This window comes from Octodon degus, unplaced genomic scaffold (genome assembly GCF_000260255.1).
Source record: "Octodon degus isolate 3935 unplaced genomic scaffold, OctDeg1.0 scaffold00272, whole genome shotgun sequence".
Lineage (NCBI taxonomy): Eukaryota > Metazoa > Chordata > Mammalia > Rodentia > Octodontidae > Octodon > Octodon degus.
Window position 1 is genome coordinate 886,159 of NW_004524848.1, and position 27,884 is coordinate 914,042.

General features: G+C 43.8%; 1 protein-coding gene across 5 annotated transcripts in view; it reads left to right on the forward strand.

The window, feature by feature from the left end:
- Fam13a (family with sequence similarity 13 member A) overlaps positions 1–27,884 on the forward strand; it is a 315,685-nt gene that overhangs the window by 279,825 nt on the left and 7,976 nt on the right. For 4 of the 5 annotated variants that reach the window (XM_023706819.1, XM_023706822.1, XM_023706821.1 and 1 more), the window contains 9 exons: positions 6,289–6,436; positions 15,167–15,380; positions 15,727–15,865; positions 16,518–16,599; positions 17,511–17,731; positions 18,333–18,416; positions 23,266–23,361; positions 24,269–24,352; positions 27,653–27,849. In XM_023706819.1, the coding sequence (XP_023562587.1) occupies positions 6,289–6,436; positions 15,167–15,380; positions 15,727–15,865; positions 16,518–16,599; positions 17,511–17,731; positions 18,333–18,416; positions 23,266–23,361; positions 24,269–24,352; positions 27,653–27,849 (1,265 nt within the window). The remainder of the gene's footprint in view (positions 1–6,288; positions 6,437–15,166; positions 15,381–15,726; positions 15,866–16,517; positions 16,600–17,510; positions 17,732–18,332; positions 18,417–23,265; positions 23,362–24,268; positions 24,353–27,652; positions 27,850–27,884) is intronic. The other variant, XM_023706820.1, reaches the window with a different exon arrangement.

Below are 27,884 nucleotides of genomic sequence, written 5' to 3' on the forward strand. Positions count from 1 at the left end.
GGCAAGATAGCTCAGCAGCCTAAGCACCTGCTTAGGCAAGCACAGGGACTGGGGTTTGATCCCGGTACTGCTTGCCACACTGGCCCCATCTCCAGGCACACTGAGCCCGTGATCAAGTCCAGGCGTGGTGGCACATGCCTGTAATCTTGGTGCTGGGGGGGCTGAAACCATAAGGATCACTAGGAGTCCGATCTGCCTAATGAGACCTTGTACCTAATATATACATTTAAAAAGAAGAAAAAAAAGTGAATGTAAACTTATCCTTTTCTATATGGCTTTTTTTCTTTTCTTTTAATTATATAACTAACCTTATATCTAAAATGAGGGTGTATTGAGCTCTCTGATGGGCATTGGGCACTGAGAGCTGCCCATTTCTATTTTTTATGTGGCTAAAATTTAAATTTGTTCAATGACACATTACAAAGAAAAAAACAGTAAGAGTTGCTTCAAAAATGCCACAAATGAAAGCAGTTTCTTTCGGGGGTTTTAGAAAGACTGGTGCGTCAATAAAACATGTCTGGCTGCACGAAATAAGCTAACAAGAAAGAGCCAAGCACGTGCTCCAGGGGCACCGGGAGACCTGTTTGTCCTTTGGTTTCTGAATTCCTTTTAACAACTGCAAGAATCTAGAAGAGAGAGGTCAGCCTTACAGCTAGAAACACCTAGATTCTAAATCATGGAAAATACATTTTCAGAATTCTGCCTGTGGCAGAGTTTATACCTCATTCTATAATTCTAAGTTATTCTACTGTGAAAATATTTTATGCTTCACATAATATCTAGAATATTCAAATAATAACCTTACAGTGAACCCCTTTATCAAGGAAGCAAAACCAGTAGGAATTATTAACTGTCTCTGATATTCTCTGAGCAAGATCATTTTGTCAGAATTATAGGGCCAATGAAGTGTTAAATTCTTTCAAGATATTTTTGCATTCTTCATGCTTCTAAGCCCACTGCTTAAGAGTGCTTAGAGGCATACCTTTGATAACAAACAAGACATTCATCATAAACAGAAGACTATTTCCCTTTTTCTAATCCTACTTCCAAAGAAAGAAAAAGGAGAAAGGAAGGAGGAGAGAGGGAAAGCAAAAGGGAGAGAGGAAAAGAGAGAAAAAGGAGAGAAATAGAAAAGTCAAGGCTTTTTAGTCAAGACTGAGAACTAAATTATCACAAGACCTAAGCGCAAGTTTTCATTTGTCCTGAATAGATTTCTGAAACATCTATAGCAATAATTGCTGAAGACTACAGACCCTTTGCAGTTCACATGAGTTACAAAAATTTGTTATGTCCATTTTCATTTATTGTTAGGCCAAACAGTAAATATTTTTGGTCCCATGTTGTTAACACTGTGGGTTTTTTCCTATGCAAACTGCATTGACCAGTGTGCTCTCGAGTGCCATCATTCCTGGCTCTGATAAGCCTTCAGCCACTAATCCATATTTTGTGCTAGAAGGGAAAAGGAATGGAACAAGAATTCACCAAATAGCCAGGTGAGGTGGCACACATCAGTGATCCAAGCCCTCAGGAAGCTGAGGCATGAGGATGGCCACAAGTTTGAGACCAGTCGGGGCTATATAATAAGTTCAAGGCCAGCCTGAACTACATAGTGAGACCCTGTCTCAAATAAACAAAACAAAAAAATACCAACTGCTTGAAGCCAAGGCAGGGACAGGATCAATAATGACTAGGATAGAAAAATCCACCCCCAGCAGGGTAGGAACAAATGTTGGCAAAGATTAGACTCATAGACTTAGAGTCAGTGTTACCTTGACTACACCTAAAATGTCAAGTGGGGCCTCCGGGGTGGTGAGCACCTGTACTAGTCCCTCACACCCTGTGCTTTTCTTTTGTGACATACGTGACAGCAGGCTGTCCTCCTCACTTGGTCCTGTGACTTATTCAGATTCTGGTGCCTAGAACAGAGTGTGTATTTAATAAGTCCTTGACAAATGAATGAGTAGGCAACAGAAGGAGCATAGAAATGCTAATCACATTTCTGTTACAGTTACTACGTACTGTTTATACATGGCTTTCATTGAATCTTCAAAACAACCTGGTAAGCAGGTAAGGTTCAAAGAGGGTGACCTGCTGAGGTCTTGAAGCTGCTGCCAAAATCCATCCTTGTCTGCCTACCAGATAAGTCTCCTTAAAAGCCAAGCACTCTATTTATATGAGAATGCAGGATTTACTATGCTTTTCTGTGGGGCAGTTTTGATAAAGATTTGGTGTGTGACATCCCAGCCTAAGAATCTGAGATAAAATTGTGATGTTACTTATTCTCTGATTTAACTGAAGATAGACTTGTAAAGAATAAAAGCTTAAATCCAAGTTGTTTTAGTGTTTGAGACTGCCCTTGGCCTGCCTACCTGAGTAGTCTAGTAGGAGAAGCAACCAAAAATAGCCTGTAATGCCTTCCTGTGTAATATCAGCATTTGCAGAGGTTGTGGGCTTCCTTCGGCAGTGAGGGGAACATTGGAAGGAGCACAGGGCCTGAGCAGCTTTCCCATAAGCAGCCCGTGGGCCGCAGCCCCAACCCCACGGGCACAGGAAACTGCCAGCAACCACTGTGCAACTCTATGCTGACAGGCACCACCAGGTCCAGAGACCAGTAGGGCCAGAACCTGGGACTTGGCTTCTAGGAGCCATGGTCTTGTGAAAGAGACCTTGAGAAATGTAGGCCACATTCTGTATGCATTTCCATGGGAGTGGGAAGCACCCACAAGCACTGGGTGGATGTGCTGGAGGGAGGTCTACACTGCTAGGCCAGAAATCCACCAGGAGCCTGAGCCCACATGCATTGTGAGGGTCACATGTTTACACGCTGTCCAGGGCTTGTCCTCAGCACTGGGCATGGAGACCTTTACTGTCCTTTGCTGGATCCCAGATGCAGTGGCCTCTGTGTTGTTCCTAAAACACATACCAAATGACCATGCGTCACTAAGCAGGGCCCCAGGCACCAGCATCCCTTTTCCCCGGCAGCTCCTTCTCCCCCTTCCTTCAGGTCTCTGCTCAGCCACAGCTTTGTGGAGAGGCTCTGGACCCTCGGAATGAAGCCCTCAGCCACACCTACCCACATTCCTCTTTCCTTTCCTGCTTTCCCAGAGTTCTTGTGGTTTTCTCTTTCACTGTCTCCTCTGACACTCATCAAGACAAAGACTTTTGTCCAGTAGTGTTTCCCCAGTATCTAAAACCCTATGCAGTACAAACTGGATACTCAAAAACTATTTCTTGTTCATGTTGGATTTTTGGTTTTGCTTTTGCGTTTTTGAGAAAGGTTCTCACTATGTAGTTCAGGTTGGCCTTGAACTCACTGTGTAGGCCAGGCTGGCCTCAAAAATCACATAATGAAGATCTTCCTGTCTCAGCTTCCTTAATTCTGAAATTAGAGGTGTGTGCCACCATGCCTGGCTTTTAAAAATCATTTCTTGAACGAGTTAGTGAATAAATGTTATCTTTGTGTGTCTATTCTCTGACATTGGCTAGGCAGCACTATTGCCTAATACCTATTGCATATAGGAACCTCCTGCTTCAGGTAAATCAAAGTTGTTTTAGTATTTGAGACCATCCTTAACATACTAACCTGAAACAAGCAAATAACCAGCAATACCCTCCTGTATGATTCTGGTGGTCTCGGAGGGTGTAGGTCACCTGGCAACGTGAGGGTGTTTTTTTGTTGGGTTTATTTGTGTGTTTTTGGTTTTGGTTTTTTTTTGTTGTTGTTGTTGTTGTTGTTTGTTTGTTTTTGGCAGAATCGGGGATTGAACTCAGACCCTTGCATGTGCCAAAGAAGCACTTATTCCACTGAGCCATCTCCCCAGCCCCCAAAGTGGGTTTTGGTAGCAGCTTCAAGATTGCAGCAGGTCACCCTTTTTGAACCTTACCTCCTTTTGCTGTAGATTTAACTGTCAAATGAAAGGCCAGCACATGAGACCCTTCACAGGCAGCTGACACCCTTGTCCTCTGCCGCCCCCTGCCCTGTCCTAAGAGCTGATCAACCTGAGCCTCTTCTCACAGTGTCTTAGGTGGCACATGCCCCTGTCCTATCTGCTCATCCTTCTCCCTGCCCTTTTAGTCCACACCTGTTTGCCCCAGTCAGACCTAGAGCTGCCACTGCCGCTGCTCCCTGGTAGCTCTGTTCACTGGCCTTTTTTCACGATGCATTGAAAACTGTGTTCCATCCTCTGTTGTAGCTGCTCCACCTCACGCAGCTCCTCCTGCCTCCTCTCCCATTCATCCCGCTCGCAGTTCTGAGCCCAGCATTGTTCTTCCATTCATCTTCATAAGGTGCCACGTGGTAACAGAATGGTGGCTTCCATTTGTATCTCACACTGCAGGCCCCACGCCTTGCTTACCTCCTCTCCAGGCTCACAGCCCACTCACGTACGCCCTCTGAAAGGCTAAGCACTGGAGGCTCCACAGAGGGTAGCTAGCAGGCATCAGTGCCGTACTGCAAATGCAGCCCCGTGGCTCTGCATCCTCTCCCTTTCCAACACTTCGAGTAACCTGACATGCAGGTTTCTTACACACAAAAATACCATATTTTAATGAAATCACGTGTCTTGTGTGTGTCCTTTCCTTTGATGTCTCTGAGTATAATTATCTTTAGAAATCTTTGTTGGAAATATTTAATTACTGTATAATATTCTCTCTCTTTCTCTGTCACACAAACACACATACAGACACACACACACACACACACACACACACACACACACACACATGATTGCTCACCTATTGACCCTGTAATTTTTTAAAAGCTGTGTACCAGATGTGTCCATTTAGGATTCAGCTAGTGGAAAACATAGTTTTTGTGACATAAACAAACAGCATTTTTTTTAAACATCTCAAAGCTCCGGATTTCCATCTGACTTTAGTAGCTCATCCTGACCTAAGTGATGTTTTATTTTATCCCAAATGCAAGTACAGATCTTGAGCATTATTTCACAGAAATGTAATAGTAAAATTGCTGTCTGCTCATCTCCCTACTGACTTCAGAGTGGGTTGAATAGCTATTAAAAGTAGCAGGAAGCCTTAAATAGAGCTTTATTTTAAGTCCAAGAACATTTCTCTTACATTAATGAATTCACTTATGATTTCCAGATGTTCCCAGTTTTTTCAAATAACAATAGCACATTTGCTAAACTAAATTTCCAAAATAAATTTTTTCTTTACTGCTAAAGAAAAAACCTATACAGATCTGTGCTCCTAGAGAAATCCATTTTTGTTCATAATGTTATGAGAGCAAGAAGAGTGACAATGGCTTGGTTTACAGTATGCCTAAAAGAATGCTCAAAAGAGAATTGCAATGCAATAGAATTGACTCCAGTGTTTTTTTCTTTAACCACGAAGTCACATAGCTTGAATATCACCTTTCTGCAGAGGACTTTCCGAACAGTCAGATTTCCTAGACTGGTGTAGGTGCCACCAAGGAGCAAAACCAAGAGTAGCCACATATTTAGTATTCACAGTAGACGCATAGTAGAAAAACAAGTGACAGCTGCATATTTGTAACATATAAATTATGCATCGCCAACTTGCTAGCATTTGTTGTTCTTTTTTACGAAAGGGGGAAAAAAGCCACGCTCCCCGTGTAATTTTGGATCCCTTCCAGGGTCTGTATTTTGTACCACTAGCTGAGATGCGATGCCAGAGCCCTGTGTTGTTTGAATTTGCGCAACAATGCTTTCATACCCGGAGCTCCTCCATAAATAGTTGTTAGCCCCATACTCTGCGGGAAAACAGCCACAGGAAATCTGGGAACGTGCCGCTCGCCCAGCGTAATTGATCTAAGCCCACGGGAGTGTTTGTCCCCAGCCTCCGCTCCTGCGCTTGCAGTGCTGTTTACCTAAGGGAAAGAAGTCTGCGTGCAAGACACCATGTTTCTGTTCCAGCCTTAGCAACAGCAGCCGGCTTCTCTGTTGTTATTGTTTACAGTCTAGAAAGCCTTGCTCCTTTAAGGAAACACAAACTCCTTTCTCTCATTCCTAGCCCTAGTCTGTAATCATCCGGACTGTAGACAGCCAGCAGTTAGCAGGAGGAGCAGCGTGAGAAAGCCATCCTGATTCTCTCACTGAAGAAAAGTTAAAGGAGCGCAGATGGACAGCTGCTTTGGGCATGAGAGTGGTCAGCTTGTGTTTGGGGTGCACTGAGCCATGATTTTGATGTCTGTGCTGGGGCCGCTAGCAGCTGTGGTGTGAGAGGTTTCCCCCAAGAGTGAGGTTGCTGCAGAAATCGTTAGGTTCTGATGAACAGTAGCCGATCGGGGACACCGTGCTGTTATTGCAGAGCCCCACGATGAAGATTCAGGAGCATCCCAGCATACCGGACAGCAAACAGCAGAGGAATCAAGATGCTGACGCCCAGCAGGAGAGCTTTGTTTCCGAAGCACCCCATTTGGACCTAACTGCATTGTGTGATGAGAAGGGCTGGGAAGGTAGGTGACCTGCTGTCACTTGTCACTTGGAGATGTAGCATCAGAAAAGCATGTATAAATATGCATATAGGAGAAGCATGTGAACACAAGTTGGGGGGGGGCGCGGGAGAGCTCTGCTCATAGAAGTAACTGCGTTTGTAAGTGATGCAGATCTTTACCTGGCATAGAAATGCGTCACGTTAGCCTTGCCCAGAGTGGTTGCAATCTGAGAGGAAATGCTGTCGTCCTTTGTCACAGTGTCACCCTGCAGTCCTTTTTGTCTTTTTAACTCACGGAGAGAGATGATATGTGCCTTTGCCTTCTAGTTTTTACCCAGCAGAGCATATTGAGGATTTTCTTTTCTGTGCACCTGATCTCCCAGTACCACACATCAGCCACCTACTGTCTTCAGAAAAGCTTCCTGTTTTTTAAGAAAAATGTTTTGGTTTCCTTTGCTTCTGTTTATTTTTATGGGTCCTTTTCTTAAAATGCAAATTAATAAACTTCAGGGATTTGCCTATCAAAGAAAACACTAAATACAAGTGCTTCTTATGGAAAACCTATAGCATAATGGTATAGATTTGTTGTGCTGGGGACTTCCTGTGAAAATGTTAGCAGTTTACTTGGAGAAAGAAGAGAGTCACCTGAGCAAACCTGTACTCCAGGGAGGAGAGTGTACGGTATGAGTCTTGTCAAGTCACTTGCATTTGCATTATCCCTCTGCCTGCCTCCAAACACATATCTGTGTGTAGAAGAAATGCCTGCCTGCCTTTTATCAGTGCATGTTTGGAAGCAATAACCAGGGAGAATTTAGCTCCTGATTTCAGTACATCAGCACGACTTAACACAGTGACGTAGCAGATGGCCACAGCTATGGAAAGGTAGTCCTTAGCACCTGCGGTTCCTTTCCCACCCTTCCCCCTCTCCCTCTTTCAACCAAGAAGTACTCTGCACAATAGTCTTATGCAAGGATCAAAAGGCACTGGAAAGACCACAGTGGGAGAGAGAACCTGGTAAGCTCCTGGCATCCAGGGCAGACTCTTAGTTCCATTTTTTCTCTCTGGTAATGTAAGAAACCTGTTCTAGTTCTTCTAGGCCGTAGATCTGAGACAGTGTCAGCCCCTTCCAGCTTCCAGTACATTAACTGACCAAAAAAGGCATAGTAGGTTTAGTTTGTCATATATATATTCCTAGGTACTATTTGTTCTTTTATTTGTGTGTACTTTGAAATAGTATGTATGTTTTTAGTTCATATACTGAAAACAACCTATTCTTTCCCACCACAGAGAGTCTCATAGTACTATTGCCCAAATTTTTTTTAAAAAAAGCTTGAAAGCAATAATCTAAATAAATGCTATATTTGTATTTTAGTGATTTCTGTCTGCCACGAAGCTCTAAAACTATTTGGGGTCAGAATTCAAACTAGTCATGTTCTTGTCCTTCTGAAATGGACTGCTTATTTTTATCTTAGTTAATCATAAACTCATAACCTCTCCCAGCATACGTGAAGCAGCAGACATAAAGCTAGAAAGTTTTCCCCAGAGTATTTAAAAACCAACTTGCACTTTCCCTAAAATTATTTCATTATAGAGAAATTTTCTTCAAATAAATAATAATACAAAAAGAACATTTTATTTTAGAAATCTAGATATAGTAGAAAAGGCTCTTGGAGAGCCAGGCTTGGTAGCACACGCCTGTAATCTCGGGGGAGGCTGAGGCAGGAGCATTGCCTCACATTCAAGGCCATTCTGAACTACAGAGCAAGTCCCTGTCTCAAAGAAAAAAAACAAAACAGCAGGTATTAGAAAAAAACTACATCCCATTCCAACCAAGTTTGGAAATGTGAATTGGTTATCCATGTAATTTTTAAAATTGCTATGACTTTTTTATTTCAAATTTCTGCATTTGCTATTGAATTTGCATGTCTTAAAATCCACCTGGACTTACCTCAGGTCATTTGATTTTTTGGTTATTGCTCTCAGTGACTTTGAAATCACCTATTTTCCAACTTACATTATAATACTAACAGCCAAAATATAGTAAAAATAAAGGAATTTCTTCATAAAAGTAGATACTATGAGGGAAATAAGGGTTTTTTTTAATTTTTATATTTTTGCAACAAGCTTTTGCTATGAATTCCAGGCTGGCCTTGAGCTCACCATGTGGCCAAGGCTGGCCTTAAACTCACAATGATCTTCCTCCCTCAGCCTCCAAATGCTGGGCTTACAGGCGGGCACCACTGTGCCCAGCTTGAGAGCACTAAGCTTGACTGCTAAAGCCTCACCACATTTTATAACTTCAATAAAAAGCAAGCAGAATGGTGTTTTCCTGTGAAGAATGAACTGTGCACTATTTTAAGCTGTGTTTGAACCCAATGAATGCAATGTGTGTGTGTGTGTGTGTGTGTGCATGTATGTGAAAATATTAATTAGCAAGATACACATGAGCCAGTTCCCATCTGTAGGCTTCCAACACCACTCTGCTATGTGGTATGACGGGCTTCTGGGCTTGCGGGTCCATTTTCTGTCCCTAGGCATGGTCACACTCACCGCTGTGGAACCATGCTTTATCTCATCTACGTATGCGCCTGCACGCGTGCACACACACACACACACACACACACAGAATGATGTTTTGGGGGGTGTTATTTGATCTATCTACATACCATCATCATTATCATCAGCATTATTGTTAGAGTTTTCACTCTCCAAGTTTAAATAAATATAGAAATCAATCTCCTATTCTGTTATTGAAAACCCTTCGTAGCTGCATAATTAGAGCATTTCCAAGCAGCTAATTCATTTTGATTTGCAGGTTACCAGCTGTAGAAGTACTAGAGTTTAAACACTCAGCTATTGTACTCAATTTTTTTTCTTTTTTCTTTTTTGTATTTAATGCAGTGTCTACAGGGCCTCACTACATAGATTGGACTCGTAGTGATCCTTCTGATTTCAGCTTCCCAAGCACTGGGATTACAGCTGGGCACCACTGTCCCCAGTCTCAGTCACCCCAGGGGTGGGACCCACAAGGCAGGCTAGGGATCGAACCTCTGACCCCTGCATCTGCCTGAGCAAGTGCTTTCATCCACTGAGCTATCTGGCCGGCCCCTCAATTTTTTTCTGTTAAAATTAATTTTTAAATGACATTTTAGAGGTCATAAAAATAGTTTATATGCTCTACTCATCACTTGTAAAATAATTTATATGTTGCTTCTAGACAGTAACTTTGAAATTTCTCCAAAAGAATCATGAAGAAGCAAGGAATTGTACAAGATCTTCCAAAGAACCCTCCTATTATGCAGATAAAAACAGGCAAAATGTGGATTCGCAGTTAAGGGCTCCTCTTTTCTGGTAGATACCTCCTTCTAAACAGTGCCACTTAGGCAGCCTTGTAGGCAGCAGACCAGAGTGAGGAGCCAGACGCCTAAATTAAGAGCCTGTCTTTTCTGTTTAACCAGCTCTATAGGCAGGTTAATAAACCTATCTCCTTAGTCTTTAATTTTCTCATCTTTAAGTATAAAAACAGCAGATAATAATGAATAGTTGATATAGTAGTGTGTACTTAGCAAATTTGTAAGGATTAAATGTACTAAAATGCACTCAGCATGGTACGAGTACCTAGCATGTGATTGTTAATTATTATTGTCTTCCATAAATATCCCCAACCATAGTTTCAGGAAAAATCAGCTTGTGTTTGTTTTAAAACAGGGGCCTGGCTCTACCTAATGGCCTTGAATGGCCTTGAATGGCTCTGGCCACAGCAGAGGCATCCATAATGACCAGGCCTGTGTGGATTTACTGAGCACGGGCTTCATCACGCTGTTCTCCCTTCTTCAGGGATGTTAGCTAGTCTCTGAATTGGGAAGGGCTGAAAGGACTACAGCTGGGTCACTGACAGAGCTTTGTGGTGATACCTTTGTCAGGATGTGCAAGTAGCAACAGACAGATGGAGCAAATTAGTAACTGATGAAACACTGCACAAAAATGTTCAGGAACGTGGACCAAAGTCAGCTGTTGGGGATATTCCTACAGATAAAGTCCTCAATCCTGACCTTGTCTGCATGTATCAGTGATTTAAACAGAGCCACTGAGGACATGTAGTAACTGAAGGTAGGGACAAAGCAGATATACGAAATATAAGGATTTGTAAATTTGCAATAAAGTTGACTGCTAAAGTTCATTTTTTTTTTTTTTGGCAGAACCAGGATTGAACTCAGGCCCTTGCACTTGCCAGGCAAGTGCTTATTCTACTGAGCTATCTATCTGCCTGGCCCCTAAAGTTCCTTCTAAACCTGATAGTTTCTGAAGCTCTTGAACAATTGCATAGGACTATCATCGTAGTAAGGTTGAATTTCTTTTTCTTTTCTTTCTTTCTTTTTTTTTTTTTTTTTTTTTTTTTTTTAGGGAAGGGTCTACAGGGTGGTCAGGGTCTCACTACTAGATCAGACTCATCGTGATCCATCTGTTTACAGCCTCCCAAGAGCTGGGATTACAGGCGCACCGTGCCCAGTCTCAATCACTGTCTCAGTGTGTTCCAGGACAGGGCTGGCATGGCAGGCCTGGGGATCGAACCCCCAGCCCCTACACCGGTTTGCAGGCACTTTAATCCACTGAGCTATTTGGTTGGCCCTAAGATTGAATTTTGAAGCACACAAAAAAATGTTTATGAAAGTAAAGTGCAATCTCAGTAGGCTGTCTATGTTAAGGATGTACCGGAACCTCCTGGCAGCACATAGAAGGGAAGTGGTTATGACACAGGCCAACAGGAATGCTCTAACACAGGAGGGATGAAGCAGGAAGCCTCTCCCTTAATTTAGTGCAGGTTTCTTAGAAGCAAATCACCTGAACATCCAGTCTTCTTTTCTATAGTAAGTGGACCCCACCACCTAAGCAGAGAGTGGTTGCGCCCCAGTGACCACACTGACATTGCTCTGAGACTCAGGCCCTCTTCCTGCACAGAGTTTCTTTGTGTACGTGTGTACTATGGTATCTATGCTGGAACTCCTCCAGGGGAAACAGGAATATAGCTTTTATCTCTGTTATTTCCAACCTGTTGTGCAGTCAGCTGACATGATTGAATTAATTTTTAATAGAGACATGTGTCGTTATTATATCCAGAGCTATTTGTGAAAAGACTCATGACTAAAACCCAAACCACTGTATCCAAAGAATTCTGGTCTAGTTGTGAAAATGCACTTACATGGCACTTTAGGATGGAAATCTAATTTGAAGCCTCAAATCTTCTATTTTGCTTTTGAATAATTTTCCTATAGTATCTGATTCATTGGTATAGAGTTACTATTGAAAATGTAAAACATTTCCAAGCAACCAGTTTGGTCAGGGAATGCAAGTGGCCATTGTGTGTGCCATGCTGTTCTTATTCAGCTCTTACCTTGTTGTTCTACTTGAGTACCAACTATCAAAACAAGAGACAGCCTTATATTTTTAAAACATTTCAAACAAAAACATGCAACTAGTAGGTTTTATAGATTTTTTGTTACATTGAACTATGTATTATGTGTCATTTGATAACTTCTTTAAATAGATATCCTTAAAATATAAGACTGTATAATAAGAAGAAAGGGGAAAAAAGGAAAGAAGTCATATATTTATTTATTTTTGGCAGAACCAGGGATTGAACTCAGGCCCTTGCACTTGCCAGGCAAGTGCTTATTCTAATGAGTTATCTCTCCCTAGCCCAGTGATGTAACCATTTCATGTTGCACAGGTAGGGCTACTTCACTTCTGTTTCACATACAGATTTTTTTTTTCGGAACCGGGAATTGAATTCAGACCCTTGTGCTTACCAGGGAAGCGCTTATTCTACTGAGCCATTTCCCCAGCCCACACATACAGATTTTTGATGAAACATTACTTTTGATTTTGTTAAAGTTGAAATTCACAGTGGTTTTACATTTTCCATTTTTAAATAAGTGAGTACATTCACCTACCCATGTAGAAAAATGGTACCTTTAGGCTATTATTTCAACTGTGTTATTTCCTGTGACACAAGGAAAAGGACTAGTTAGTTGACTAGTCAAGAAGAGAACCACATCTAGGCATGGTGTACACACCTATAATGACAAGGGATTGCCATGAGTTTGAGGCCAGCCTGGCCTACGTAGGAATCCCTGTCTCAAAAAAGAAAGGGAAAAGAAAAGAGAGAGGGAGGGAGGAAAGAAGGGGTAAAGCCACTAAAAGCTGAGGAAATGTGAAAATGGCCCATGTTATCCTCTGTTTGTCAAATAGACGTTCAGTTCCATAATTAGCATTTTATAGTGAATTAATTTGATCTTGAGGACATGTGTGGCTAATAGACACTTTCTGCAAAAGAAAGTTTTGTACAAGGACAGCATAGTGTTGAAATCTTAAAGATTAGTAACCTATTTTAAAAAGCTATTCTGCTAGATTCAGACAAATTAAAGAGGTTAGGAAGCTAATATAATACCTTCCAGGTTCTTTTGTGAAATAGGAATGTCAGCCATGTGTCGGTACAAACCTGAGACTGACTTGCCAAAGCCCTGTGTCCTTGCCAGGTTTCCTTGCCATTCCCCCAGGTCTTTTGCTCCTTTGCCTTTCAGTGGAGAGGTTGTTGCCCATGCAGTGTAGTTCAAGCCATCTTAACCTTTTCCCTGTCGTTGACCTGTTAGTTTCAGTTCTGCCAGAAAATTGCTACTGTCATATAAAATAGAAAGTGCAGTCTGGTCAGTGTAACAGGTCCATTTGCTGCAGTTTAATACTAGACTGATTCTTCCCTTGAGATTACTTTCCACCCACCCCCTCTGAACATCAGCTCTCCATCCACGTGTCACCCTCTCCTGTTCGCACCTCAGAGCTGCTGGCACCCAAGCCCACTAGGTACCGAGCAGAGGCGGGCAGCGTTGGCATGAAGTCGATGCTGAGGCCGCTCCTCTTTGCCTGCAGCCTTTCTCCCAGCAGTCCCTGCCTGTGGAACCTCAGCAGATGAGAAGCATCTGTTTTAAACAACTGCTTATATTTTTTCAAAATATTTATATTATCTGTGTTCTTAGATAAGTTGGAACTCTTTAAATTTTGAGAACCTATGGACTTTATTGCATATGAAGTCAGGGTTTTCAAGACCAATGTGCTTATTTCCGCTATTTTACTATGCGGTCTTCAGGAATCTCAGGCCGCTGTCACATTATGGAGCCCTGGGACATTCTAATTGGAAACACTTACCAGGGAGTTGGAGACTGGGTTTCCAGACCCAACCATAGTCACTGATGAAGCACTTCTTTGGGCTGGATTGGATCAGTGGTTCTCACACCCGGCAGTGTGTTAGGATCATCTACATGTGCCTCTGTGTGTGGGGTGGGGGAGGTAGGTTTCACTATGTGATTCTAACAGGCAAGGTTGGCAGAGCACAAGACTGCCTTATGAATGGAAATTATATCTGCTATATTGCTTTATGATTGTAGTATGATCTTTGTAGATAAAAAAGCTGACTCTGGGGCTTGTGGATTAACTCAATCAGGCACTGCCTTGTGTGAACTAACTCAGCCAGGCACAGGGGACCACGGTTCGATCCCCAGCCCCAAGTGTCTTACCAGCCCTGTCCTTAAGGCAGCCTGAGCTAGCCAAAAAGAAAAGCTGACTCTGAACTTAAGGTACTTATATACATTTTTTAGTTTCGTGCTAAAGAAGCCACTGTTCCATGATTCAATATCTAAGAATCCAGAATTTAATCCTGGGAAAATTCCAGCTTTATGTCAATCACCAACCCCCAAGTGAATATAAAGCATAACCATTTTTAGTGCAGAGTATTACAAATAAAATACTGTTTGTCTCCTGAAATGTGTCTTTAAGAACTTTTAGATTTGATTTTTTTTTAATAAGGGAAGGAATAAATTGAAGCAGGTCTCACAGAAGATAGAAATAAACACCACCCTCTTGCCTCCTAAAATGACCAGTCAGGATTTTGTGCTGAGTATTGTTACAGATTATCTAGAAATAATCTGTACAGTTTGGTCCTCTGTAGGATGTTCTTTTTTCCCTGTTTTGAATAATTTCTGAGTGCTTCTCCGTTTGAGTGCAGCCTTGAACAGCCTTTAAGTTAAGTGAAAAGCATGAACAGAGCTGTGTTAATCCTACACACTAAGCAGAAGCACACGAAACAGCTTACTTTCAGTGACCCCACTGGAAGTTGTAAACCTCCCATCCCGGCCTCTCTCTCACTGGACGAATGTGGACCTGAGGCTGTGCCACTAGAGGACAGATAACCGTGGCACCGGGTGCTGGTTGCCTCCCTTGGTGACCCACTTGTTTTTCCTGTTCATAATGTTCTCGCAGGGAAGGTTTGCATCACTGGCCTGTCAGGGAGGCTGACAGGTCTCGTTAGCCTGCTGCACACAGGCTGCTTCTCAGAGTAGCCCTAGCAGGTTCTTTTGAATCCAAGAGAGAATGAAAATGAAAGGTAACTAATGCACAGGTGAGATGTCACACCCCTAAAATCCTAGCACTCAGGAAGGCTGTGGTAGGAGGATCACAAGTTCAAGCCCAGCCTGGGACGCTCTTAGAGCTGGGATGTGGTTCAGCGCAGAGGCGCTGGGTTCAGTCTCCAGGATTGCAACATCATCATCATCATAATAGATACTATCAGATGTAGTGGTAACTTTGGTTGCTCATGGTGTCTCAGATCTGAAAGAAGAATCATTCAGTGGCCCCTCATAAAGCCTTTGGGGGCACTGGCACTTGCCGGACACCCTGACCTCCGACCACCTTTATTTTCCAGAGCCCGTCCCCACCTTCTGCTCCTGGCGGCCAGAGGACCCTGAGTCAGAGGAGGCCCGTCTCTCCCCGCAGGCAGGGCGCCTTATTCGCCAGCTCCTGGAGGAGGATAGTGACCCCATGCTCTCGCCTCGCTTCTATGCCTATGGGCAGAGCCGGCAGTACCTGGATGACACGGAAGTGCCGCCTTCTCCCCCCAATTCCCACTCTTTCATGAGGTACGTTTCTCTGTGCTGCTGATAAGCAGATGCCCTAGCTGTATAACCTGAGAAAAGGCCAGCATGGTGCAGGTGGCTGGCAGTTTTCTGAGCATTAGGTTATGAAGATGTGGAGGAACTTTGCAGCTGAACTGTGGCCCTTTGCTAATCCTAAATGTGAGCCACAGAAAGCTAGACTGCTTCACAGGGGGAGACAGAGAGAGCTTAGACTTGGGGGATGAATCTGTCAGCTTCTCATTCATGAGCAAGGGAGCAAGTGTGACTCGTCCTCTGTACCAGTAGCATCCCACAGTCCAGTGCCCCTCCTGGCTCTGAGAGGGGACTAACCCTCGCTGCCCCCTCACAGGCGGCGAAGCTCCTCCCTGGGATCCTATGATGAGGAGCAAGAGGACCTGACACCTGCCCAGCTCACACGAAGGATCCAGAGTCTTAAAAAGAAGATCAGAAAGTTCGAGGACAGGTTTGAAGAAGAGAGGAAGTACCGAGTAAGTGTCTCACACACCCCTTTACCTCCTGTCCCCAGCGGGCCCACTGTCAGCAACTCAAAAAGCAACATAGTTAAAGGGGCTTTCTAGGGAACCTAAAAACAAAGACAGTAAACATGGGAGAATAAAACCTAGTGGATCCTAACCACCATGTTTGCAAGTACTCTTACACTGCCATAGCCAAATAAAATAGTGAAAGCTTAAGTCTACATTTATAAATTCATCAGTGAGTAGCAATGAGAGAGAGCATTGAATAAAACGTAACTCCAGATTGTGTCCTGTCCTTGGTCAGTACCAGGCACATTTACTCACGCTGGCCTCAGGGAGTCCCCCAGAAGTGGCAGCAGGCATCTCTCACGGTGGCTGCAGCACAGACAACGCAGGCACCTGCACTCTGCTCTTTGGTCTAAATGGAGCCCACGATCCTAAGGCCCAGCATTGTGCCTCTGAGGAGTTGTTTGAAGGCATTGGAAGTTACCAGCGTGACAGAGCATGGTGGAATTGTATTGTGAATCTGCCCTAACTAATCATGACTAATTCCTTATGCTAATGAACTCTACTTTGCCTTCCTACATAAAATAAAGATGACTGTCCAATGTGCTTCTTTTTACTGCCCTATGGAAACATTTACTCTGGACTTTTTCCTTCTCAGCCTTCCCACAGTGACAAAGCAGCCAATCCAGAGGTTCTCAAGTGGACAAATGACCTTGCTAAATTTCGGAAACAACTTAAAGGTAGGTGATAACCAGAGCCTGTAGTGTGACCTCTGTGTGCCAAGCCAGGGACTGAGCGCCCCCCTGAAGTAACCCAGGGCTTCAGGTGCCCTTTGGGGTGACAGCCTCCCTGTCTTGCCATGGTCTCAGTCCCAGGACACCAGATCGGCTCAGAGGCAAACTCTGCAGCACTTGTGCATCTTCCAGGTCACTAATGGGAGGATGATGGTTTCGAGCCAACACTTTGTAAGCACCTGCATAATCCAAGGCTTCATGTGTTTTGGCCTTAGGAGGAGGCAAGTAGACACAAATGCCTCTGAAAAGCATTTGGCCCCTTTCCCTCAAATAGTTTGCTCTCATTTAGGCCATAGCCCGATAAACAACTGAATGGAATATGAAGTTAAGTATTGTGAAGAGGGCTGAGGAGATGGCTCAATAGAATAAATGCTTCCCTGGCAAGCTGAAGGGCCTGAGTTCAATCTCCAGTTCAAAAAAAAAAAAAAAAAAGAGTATTGTGAAAATATGGTGCACAAGTTATGCAGAAATAGAAAGTTAAATAATGTGAAAATGTGGTATAAAGTTATGCAAAAATAAACCAGTCGAGCCTCAGAGTGGGACATGTCTTCACCTACCCAGGGTAGGGCTATTCAGCGAGGCCTGTCCCGCTGAGAGGGCAGCTGAGGTAGCAAAAGCATGGTTGTTAATGGGCTATAACTTTCTCAGGAATAAGGGTTTGGGAAACATTCCAGATAATTCAGGAAGACATTATCATTATTTTGGGTTTTACATAATGACTCAGGGATTTCAGCTGATATTATAATTAGGTGCTGTGAAAAGACGTAGCTAAGCAGTTATTGACATCAGAGAAAAGTAACTTGGGTTCAGCAGACATTACTTCTCATCTGTCCCCACCCCCAAATCTTCTCACCTAGAGTCAAAACTGAAGATATCTGAAGAGGACCTCACCCCCAGGACACGGCAGCGAAGTAACACACTTCCCAAGAGTTTTGGTTCCCAACTTGAAAAAGAAGAGGAAAAGAAGCAGGAGCTGGTAGATAAAGCGCTCAAGCCCAGCGTCGAGGTGACCCTGGAATCTATCCAGAGGAAGCTCCAGGAGAAGCGAGTGGAAAGCAGCCGCCCGGAGGACATTAAGGTGTGGTGGCTCTGAGGAGGCCTGCAGGGAGCAGCTGACCCTACTTCCGGCAGCCAGCAGGGGACAGCAGCGCAGGGCTTTCCCTGGGAGTCCCTATGGGAAGTGACACCTCTGTGGATTGCCCCCACTTCTAGAGAAATAGATGGGATGACTGCAGTGTATTTTATCAGCCGGTACTTTGCTTTTTGAATACAGATCGAAAACAGACAACCCTGTAGATTACAGAATGAACCTAGTGAGGCTAAGAGGCAGCTTGATGACTCAGAGGGAGAACAATTACAGAGGAAGAGGGTAACATGGACATCACTAAGGCAGCTAAATCCGGCCCCCAGGGCGCAGAGCACTGCTTTCCTCTGTAGTGAGTGCACCTCCCTGCTGCCTTGTGGGAGATGAGGCAGCCAGAGCTTGGGGCTGTGCTGTCCCTGCTGCCGGAGAGGTCAGAGGGGTCTTTCTGAGAGAGTTCAGACAGAGCGGAGTAGAGCTGCGGTACAGGGATTCTTTTAACCTTCCTTCGCAATAGATCTATTTAACTAAACAAAGAATTTAGAATGTTCACAAATGTTTTCCCCCTCTTTGATTTCTTATCCCTGTGTTTATACAGGATATGACCAAAGACCAAATCGCTAATGAGAAAGTGGCTCTGCAGAAGGCCCTGCTGTATTACGAAAGCATTCACGGCCGGCCGGTATGTGAGGGCTGAACTTTTTGACTGGGGTCACTAATCTGGCTTTGGAAATGGATTTTCTATGTTCAGTTTGTTATCAGTAGTGTTCCCTCAGGCTTACTTTCTTTACATTTAGTTAAAGGAGGTTTATTGCATATCACATTACATTAAGTTTTTTAAAAGGCTAGCCAGCCACTCTGAAGTGTTCTGTTATCTAGTAGACACCGAATTTAAAGTCACAAAAATTTATTTGCAACTGCAATGGGATCACTAGAGTCCTATTAAAGGTGGGAAAAGTTGGGGAGCAGGAAGTGTGTGGGCTGCACAGAGCCCTGGAGCAAGAGACCACCCCATCCCATCGACTGCCATTAGCTTTAGCCTCTCTTCTCCGGTAGTAAAGGGGTTAAGCTCAAACTCTGTGCCCTAAAACTCAAATCTTTCTGCAGTGCAGCTGCAACCAGTGTTTTTTTTTTTTTTTCTTCTTCTTCTTCTTCTTTTTTTGTATTTTAGGGAAGGGTCTACAGGGTGTTCAATAGTCTGATCTCCCTACTAGATCAGACTCATAGTGATCTGCCTGTTTACAGCCTCCCAAGAGCTGGAATTACGAGCATGTACCAATAATCCCCGGCCCCTGCTCCCGCTTGCAGGTGCTTTAATCTGCTGAGCTATTTGGCCGGTGCATGCAACCAGTGTTTGTGTCTAAAGAAGTGCCAGCTACTTTCAGAAGCAAAAGTGTGAGGCATGCAGAGCATGCCCCTGCCTTTCCAAGGCAGTTTGTTATTCAACAAGCATTTATTGAGAGTTGTTAGCTGTGGAGGACACAGTAGAATGATCGCCTTCCACTCTCTCCCTAGAACTTGGAAGCCCATCCTTTTTGTGAGTTACTCCTCACCTTAGAAGGAAGCATGAACTTTAGGTTCACAGCTACATCATTATATAGCCCAAAAACGTGGGTCTCTTTTCCAGTCTTAGCTATAACTATGTAATGGATACAGTCCTGTCATCTGAATTATACTCTGCTATATAAAGAAGCCTCCAGAATGATGTACTGGTGTCCTAGATTTAAAACAAACAAACAGGGGCCGGGAGATGGCTCAGTATAATAAGCACTTCCCTGGCAAGTGCGAAGGCCTGAGTTCCATCCCCAGTTTTGCCAAAAAATTAAAAAAATAAAACAAACGAACACTGAGCTGCATCCCTAGCTTCCAGCCTAGAAATCTGTCCCAGGTTCTGGGCATGGTGTGTCTAGTACTGAGCCTGGTCCTTGGTGTTTACACCAGACCTGCTGCATAGCGTGTGCCTAATGACAATCCACAGAAAACATTCACTGTTGGAATTTGGTTCTGAATATATCAAGTTTAATTTTTATAAATTGCTGGCACTGATGATAACTGATTTTGCTGGCCTGACCTTGCAGTGGAAAAATACTAGCACTGTGATAATGTTCATGTTTAAGCCAAGTTTTGTTTCAGATGTTGTAGAGGCATAGAACTAAATTATAAATGGTCAAGAGCTCAAATACATTGTGAAACTCTCAACATCTCTACTGGAGCTTTGAGAACTCACAGAGGTAAAACTGAATGAACTTCTGCAGACACAGAGGCCCCGTGTTCCTCGGCAGGCTCAGAACTCCAAGCGTGGCCCTTGTGGGCACGGGGCAGGCTCGGCGAGGCTGTGTGTGTTCCTCTGGCTCCTTTTATTCCTTGTGTGGACTCAGATTGTGACACTGACAGACTCTGTCAAGCACTCCTTGCCTACGGCTCCAGAAGCACACAGCTGCATACTAGCGAGACCTAGCCTCGCTAGGTCCCCATGTGGTATTTATTACTCCAAGCTGGACAGCTTCTCTCACCCCCCCAGGCCCGAGGCCACCGCAAACTCCGTGCACCATCCAGGCATACTGGACTTGAAATTCTGGGAGATGGTGACCTCTTCAACCCTGGGTACTTTGTTTATAAAGAGGATGTCTGTTATGGGTTGTCATGGAGATGAAGTGACACTACAGGCACACACAGCTGTCTGTACGTAGAGTATATGTATTTATCTGCAGCTTGTCTAGCCCTGAGGGAGTGGCATAGCCTGGCATGGGGTTGTGCAGTAAATGATAGTTTTTGCTTCTGGTACAATTACATGTTCTCTTTGTGGCCTACTTCTGATCAAATGATGAAATCAGAGAAAGAAGTTGCCCTTCTTTTACCTTCTTATCATATAAAACATTCGCCCATGGTCCTACCTTGTTCCTTTGTCTTTCATCATGCCTTGGGGTCCAGATACCAGTGTCTCATCGGGCAGGAACAAATACTCCAGGGAATCCGAGTGCCATTTGTTTCTGGTCCCAGGCCAGACTCTGTGCCTCTCTCTAGAACACGATGCTCCAACCTCCTAAGGAAGAGCAGAGTTCATCTGACATCTGGCCAGTCTGAAAACCAGAGAATGAACTTCTCATTCCTAGACCTATAGTGTTACCGTGGGACTATAAATACCGTTTGGATCTCCCTGCATATTTACTGTCAGAGATCCATGTAGGCCAAAGGTAACGTGACAAGCTGCTGCTGCTGCTTGTTATCCTGTGACACAACATTGCTTGAGATCCTTCCATGTTGAAAAGAATAGACACAATCAGTAGGGAGGGATGCCTAGAGCATGTCGTGTTAAAACAAACAGCATTGCTAAAAACAGAAAAACTGGGCAGTATTTCCAGAGCTAAACTATCCATCTAAGCCCCATTTCTTTTTCTTTTTCTTTCTTTCTTTTCTTTTCTTTCTTTTTTTTTTTTTCTGGAACCAGGGATTGAACTCAGGCCCTTGCACTAGCCAGGAAAGCAGTCATTCTACTGAGCCATTCAGTAGAATTCAGTCATTCATCTTCCTGGCCCCTCAATTTTTGAGAAAAGCAAATTCTCAAAACTCTTTTTTTCCTAAATCTACAGATTATTTGAAAGACTATTACCAGAATCACAAGCGAAACCATTGTTTTGTTGTCTCTGTCCATGGACAACATGTCCATGTTGTCTCTGTCAACAGTTTCATGGAGGAAAAAAGCACGTAAATAAGCTGACTGCAGGCCTTCATGATAAGCCTTATAATACACATGCATGCTTTCTCCTCCCGGGGCTCCGAAGCTAGCAAGTCACCTGGAAACAGTGATAGCAGAACGTAAAAGAGAAACTTGACCTGACTAACACAATACTAAACATACTAAGGTTTACGTTTAAACACAAATTGTAGAGCTGTGTGTAAATACTCTCCTTTGGTTAGCTACTATTTTGGATTTTCTGATCTGTGCACAGACCACCTACTAATATTACTCTATCGTTAAGAAGAAAGAATTGTCATTTTCCAAATTAATGGGCCAAGAATGCAACTGTTGCAAGAATCCATCTCTTTCTGTCTCCTGGAAGTTCTGTGATTCAGATCAGACTCACAGGGATCCACCTGTTTACAGCCTCCCAAAAGCTAGGATTACAGGAGCATGCCACCACACCCAGTCTAAGTTGCAGTCTCAGCGCGCCCTGGGGGTGGGGCCAGCACAGCAGGCCCGGGTATCGAACCCCTGGCCCTTGTGCCTGCTTGCAGGGACTTTAATCTGCTGAGCTATTTGGCCAGCCCAGAAATAACAGGTTTTTTAAAATATGATAATGATGACAATTGCCAATGATAGAAAATCCAAAAATAATAATAAAGAAAATGCACAAAATACTTTGCATAGTGGCCATATCCAACCCTAGCTTGTCAAGTTTCTCCAAAGTGCACTTACTGGTGATCACTCTGAGAGATTTAAACACAAAAGGCAACAAAGGGTAATTCTTCATGAATAATCCTGTAGAATGGAATTAGTGAATAAACCTTTATGAATAACTTTGCAATTGAAGGGCCAAATGATCCACAAAAGAAATGGTCACAGCCAAGTCTCCTGCCTCTTGCTTGATGATACTTGCAGTGATAGCAGAACGTAAAAGAGAAACTTGACCTGACAGAAACTTACTTCACATCATTGCCCACTGAAGGAGCCACACCTATAAATATTTGTACCTGATTAGCTCTGAAATAGTTGTCCTCATTGGTAAGTGCTTGGGGGCCGCTTTCATCATGTCAGACACTGAAATAGTTACTAGGGTTACAGAAACATAAGCTCCTGTTCCTGCTCGGGAAGGACTACAGGTGGAAGGAGGAGACAGATGGTGAACACACAGTGGTGGCCCAGGACAGAGTATCTGTGAACTTCAAGGTGCGTGCAGGGCAGGCTGGTGCCACAGAGCCGAGGCTGCCTTCCTGCAGTGCTGTAGGAAGAGTGCTGCGTGGAGAGGTGGTTCTGGGTCTGGAATCTTTGGAACAGAGGAGCAGTGGGGAAGCCATTTCCACACAGAACTCTGTGCCAAATTTTAGGGAAACAGGATGAATCATCCGTGTGTTCTGTCAGCAGATGTTCCTTGAGGGGTCCTATGTGCCAGAATCTTGTTTCTAAAAACAGTTTCATGGAGGAAAAAAGCACGTAAATAAGCTGACTGCAGGCCTTCATGATAAGCCTTATAATACACATGCATGCTTTCTCCTTCCGGGGCTCCGAAGCTAGCAAGTCACCTGGAAAATTTGAGGCTTGAGGAGATTTAGGCAAAAGCTGAAGAATGATCATAGAGTTGTATATAAAACAGTACTACCAGTGGAGTGATTTCCACTTGTCTGCAGCTGAAGTGGGCATTTTAAATATTTACTGAATAAACAATAATAATGTCAGCTTAGATACATCTACTTTCTTCTTCATGGTCCATTTTTTTCTCTAGAACTTCAAGGAGGGCCTCGAATTTATCTGGACAGGTGGTAGCAGGACCTCTGGGAGCAGCCTTCTTAGCAGTCTTGTTCTTGCTTTTCAGGTGACAAAGACTGAACGTCAGGTTATGAAGCCACTGTATGACAGGTACCGGCTGGTCAAACAGATCCTGTCTCGGGTCAACACCGTACCAATCATTGTGAGTGCAGTACATTCCTGTCCTACTACCTTTGTGGCTGAGTGACGCATGTGTAGGCCCGCCCTGGCCTTAGCCTTTCATGGTTGAGCTAGTGAACAGAGAGAGATTGCTCCTCTTGGTGGCTGCAGGTGACAAAGAGTAGAAAGAAAGGGAGAGGAGCTCGTGACTTGAGACCCAGCCTCCACTGGTACATGGCTGCTTCAGGGCCCTGGTCTTGCTCTCACAAGGAGGAGGGACAGTGGCTGGCCTGCAACATGGGCACCTTTGGGCAGGTGTCTGCACCTCAGCCCATCTCTGCGAGAGCATTTCCGGTTTCAGTGCCCTCCAAGGAAGTCTATTGAGATGCATATATCTGTGGTCCAGCCCTTCCTTAAATCCCTTTGTTCATTCCCATTTAAATTCCCTTCAAGAGCATACTTGTTTTCTAATGGATGAGGAGCTAGAGGCCTCAGGCAGGTGTTTGGAAGAAAGCTACTACTCTAGAAATTTCTGTATGATCAATTAAACTAATGCAAGATTAAAGGGTAGATTCATGTCTTTCTCCTCTTAGGAACCCTTGGGTCCCTAACTAGATTGATGAAGAACAGAGAAGCTAGAGAACCTCGGGGTGGCTTTGTGAACTTGACTACTCTTGGGTCCTCATAGTCACTGTGCCTAGAGGGGAGGAGGTGGGAGGCTGTTTCTCCCCATGTGTGCTCAGCACAGACCTGTGTGGTTACTGCACCTATTGACCTGAGTGGGCTTGGAGGGGAAGCAGCAACTTGAAAAAGAACTTTGGGTGCCTTAGGTTTTTCTGGGAGCCTTTTAAGCTTGACATTAAGAGATGGTGAGAATTCTGGGGTGAAGAGAGGAGGCCAAGGGATCAGAGGAGGTACCCAGTGTAACCTGCTGTTAACACCTGTCACAGGGGTCCCCCTCCAGCAAGCGGAGAAGCCCTTTGCTGCAGCCAATTATCGAGGGTGAAACTGCTTCCTTCTTCAAGGAGATAAAGGTGAAGAGCCCCCTAGCCCACCCCCCCGAATCCCAGCCCCACCCCCTGCCTGCGGAAAGGGGTGTGGCTGTGCCCTGGGTCACCCATTGCACATTTCCACACCACCTCAGGACAAGCCCCTTTATTAGAGATTCCCTCCTGGCCTTAGTTGCTCTCTCCCCTCTTCATTTATTGTTGTTTTTGTTTTGACTTTGCTTTCAGGAATTATTTTGTTTTACGTACCTTTTGTTTTGCTTTTTTTCCCTATTTGGGGAATGATTTTCTGTATTCCAAAATGTTAAATTAGCTCATTGGACCCAAACATTTTTTTTAAAAACTCATACACTGAATGTATAGAAAAATCAGAATTAACAAAAACAATATGTGTACAGTGGTGCCTTGGTTCATGAACGTAAATTTGTCCTCTGATTTTGGAAAAGATGGCCATGGTCCTGTTTGTGTGGGGACAGTGACCACAGTCACATTGGTCACTCCATGCAGAATTTGCAAACAAAATTTTGCCAGACACTTCTGTTTGCAAACAAAAGTGTCTGTGAACCAAGGTGCCACCATAACACAAAATCCAAAATTACAATTTCTAGTGAACATCTGTGTGGCCTTTGGTAGCTTTGCTGGTACAGTTTAACCCACTCTTCTTCCCCAGCCTATTCCTCGACACCAATTTTACACTCTGTTCTTCACTGTGGGTATGTGCTGGGACCAGGATCACTAGGGCATGTGTCCAGACTTCTCTGGTTGTAGTAACTGGTTCTGCGCCAGTGCCAGTGCCGTCTTCACTGCTGGCATTGCTGGGCCATGAGGCGCAAGCTGCCGAGGACCATGTACCCGTGCTGCGCCTGAGCCGCCTCTGCAAGGACTGGCCTCTTTCACCTTCTGCTTCTAGATACCTGAACAAACTAGATTGCTCCATAGGGACTTAAGCACCTTCTACAGGATTCTACAAATAAAAAAGCAAAGGCAATTTATTTTCTAAAAATGATGTTTATTTTTAGCAGTGGTTTAGATCCCTTGAGGTTTTAAGAGTTGCACCTATCAGATTTCTGGGACAGCTCAATGCCTAGAGGGAGGGAAGGCTGTCCTTTGGAATGATGCTTTCAGAATAACCTTTCCTAATGAGAGACACCAACAGAGAACTTTCTCTGGAGCTCAAGACAAGGGACCATAGGCTACCAGTTCTTCTATTCCTACCTCTTAGAGATAACATTAAGGTATTAGGCAAGAACTGTGTTCACCATTCATATAATTTTAAATAGAACTTGTTTGATGAAAATGTTCTAAACAAAGTATTGGAAAATCTGAGCCAGGGTACTATATTGATTGTATCTTTAAAAAGTGAGGCTGTTGTGTCACTGGTGTGGTGGCACGTACCTGTGATCCTAGCACTCTGGGAGGATAAGGCAGGAGGGTGCAAATTTTACTCCACTCTGGCCAAGCTAGTGAATCTGTGTCTTTTTTTTTTTTTTTAGTTTTTAAATTTTTTATTTCTAAAGAGAATACAAAAAATAGTAAAAATAATTAGAAACAATACAGAATTTCACTAAACAAAATGATAAGGATTCAACAATGGTTGTTACATTGCATACTGTTGTCTTCAAATTAGCTGTTCATTTGAAAAGTTAACACAATACCATCAACATTCTCCTCTGTCATTAGAATTCTTCCCAACCATGACTTTAAGAAAATGGTGTAGTATTTTACACTCTGGTAGTACAATCTGTTTCATCATGTTCCCAATTTGTCATAGGTTGTCTCCCTTTCTGGCTGTATTTGTGTAGAGTATTTATCCACTTGGGTCTCCTTTCCAACAGCTATTTGAATTGAACTGTGCTGCAATCCTCCTGACTCAGGAGCTCCTTTTCCAGTTTGCGGGGCTGGTCGGGCACAGAACACTGAATCTGTGTCTTTAAAAAATTTTGAAAGGTCTGAGGATGCAGCTCTGTGCAGGGGCTCTGGGTTCATTTCCCAGTACCGAAAAACAAAATCTACTGGGACTAGGAATATAGCTCCGTGCTTGCTCAGCACGCATGAGTCCTTGGGTATTATCCCCAGCACACACCATGCACACACACACACACACACACACACACACACACACACTCAGGCTATTTTTGTACAATAAGCCTTTATGTTGATAAAGAAATGTTGGCAGATAATTTCACACAAGAACTAAAGCACACAAGAATAAATGAATATCCTAATGATACTCTCATTTTATAAGAGTTACTCTTCCTATTCTTAGCTTTTCATTTTTTTTTTTTTTTCCTTGAGAATGCTTTGGTCCTGGCTTATTGTCTGTTGGCCCACATTGTGGTCAGAATTTCAGATAATTTTGTAACAGCTATATTGCTTTTGTAAATAATGCTGTTTCCTGGTTCTTTTTATTCCAACTGGCCAACCTTACCCTATATTTGTACTTTATTAATTCTTGGCAAATTACATACAGTTTAAAATTTGGTGCAGAGCTGGGGAGATGGCTCAGTGGAATAAGCGTTTCCCTGGCAAGCGCAAGGGCCTGAGTTCAATCCCTGGTTCTGCCAAACAATAAAGTACCTCATATCTAAGAGGCTTCATTAAAACCCATTCCTGCTAGTGATTTAGCTCAGTGGCATAGCACCTGACTGGCAAGCATAAGGTCCTGAGCTTGATTCCTGGTACAAAAAAAAAAAAAAAACTGTTTTTAATTACTTATGGGAGGAAGTAGCTGTGTAAAAAATAGAGCCAGTGCACATTCTGAGTTCTAGATTTTCAGGCGAAAGAAACCTAGTCAGCAAATCAGTTCTTTTTTCTTCTACAATTTTTTCCAGTTAATTCTTATAAACACTGTATAGGTGGGTATTGTTACCCCTCCTCACACACACAAAGTATTCATTTAGGGGCCAGGGAGATGGCTCAGTAGGATAAGCGCTTGACTGGCAAACGCAAGGATCTGGGTTCAATCTCCGGTTCCGCCAAAAAGAAAAAAAAACAAAACAAAACAAAAACACCAAAGCATTCATTTAAAAAAGCCAGGTTTCGGTCTATAAAGGTTAAAATATATTTCTGACAATTTATAAATTACCGAGGAATTTCCCTCTATGGACGCAGCGACAGGATTGAAGGAGTAGCTGAGAGACGCAGGGAAGCCGCCCAGGTTTCGGCAGCTGTGCCTTCGTGCCTTGGTGACGGGGCTTGCGTTTCAGGTCCACAGCAGGCACACAAGCAGCTCTAGGGACCGCGGGGGACTCGATGGCCGCAGGTCCCGTGGAGTGCGCGTGCGTGCAGGTGTGTGAGCAGGTGTTCACGGGGCCCGTGTGTCTCCAGGAGGAAGAGGCTGGCTCGGAGGACGACGGCCCCCCGAAGCCCGACTTCACGGTCTCTCTGGAAACAGACTTCAGCGCACGCTGCTTCCTGGACCAGTTCGAAGATGATGCTGATGGGTTTATTTCCCCGATGGATGATAAAATACCGTCGAAATGCAGCCAGGACACCGGGCTGTCAAATCTCCACGCTGCTTCAATGTAGGTCATTTTATTTTTTTTTTTTTATTTTTTTT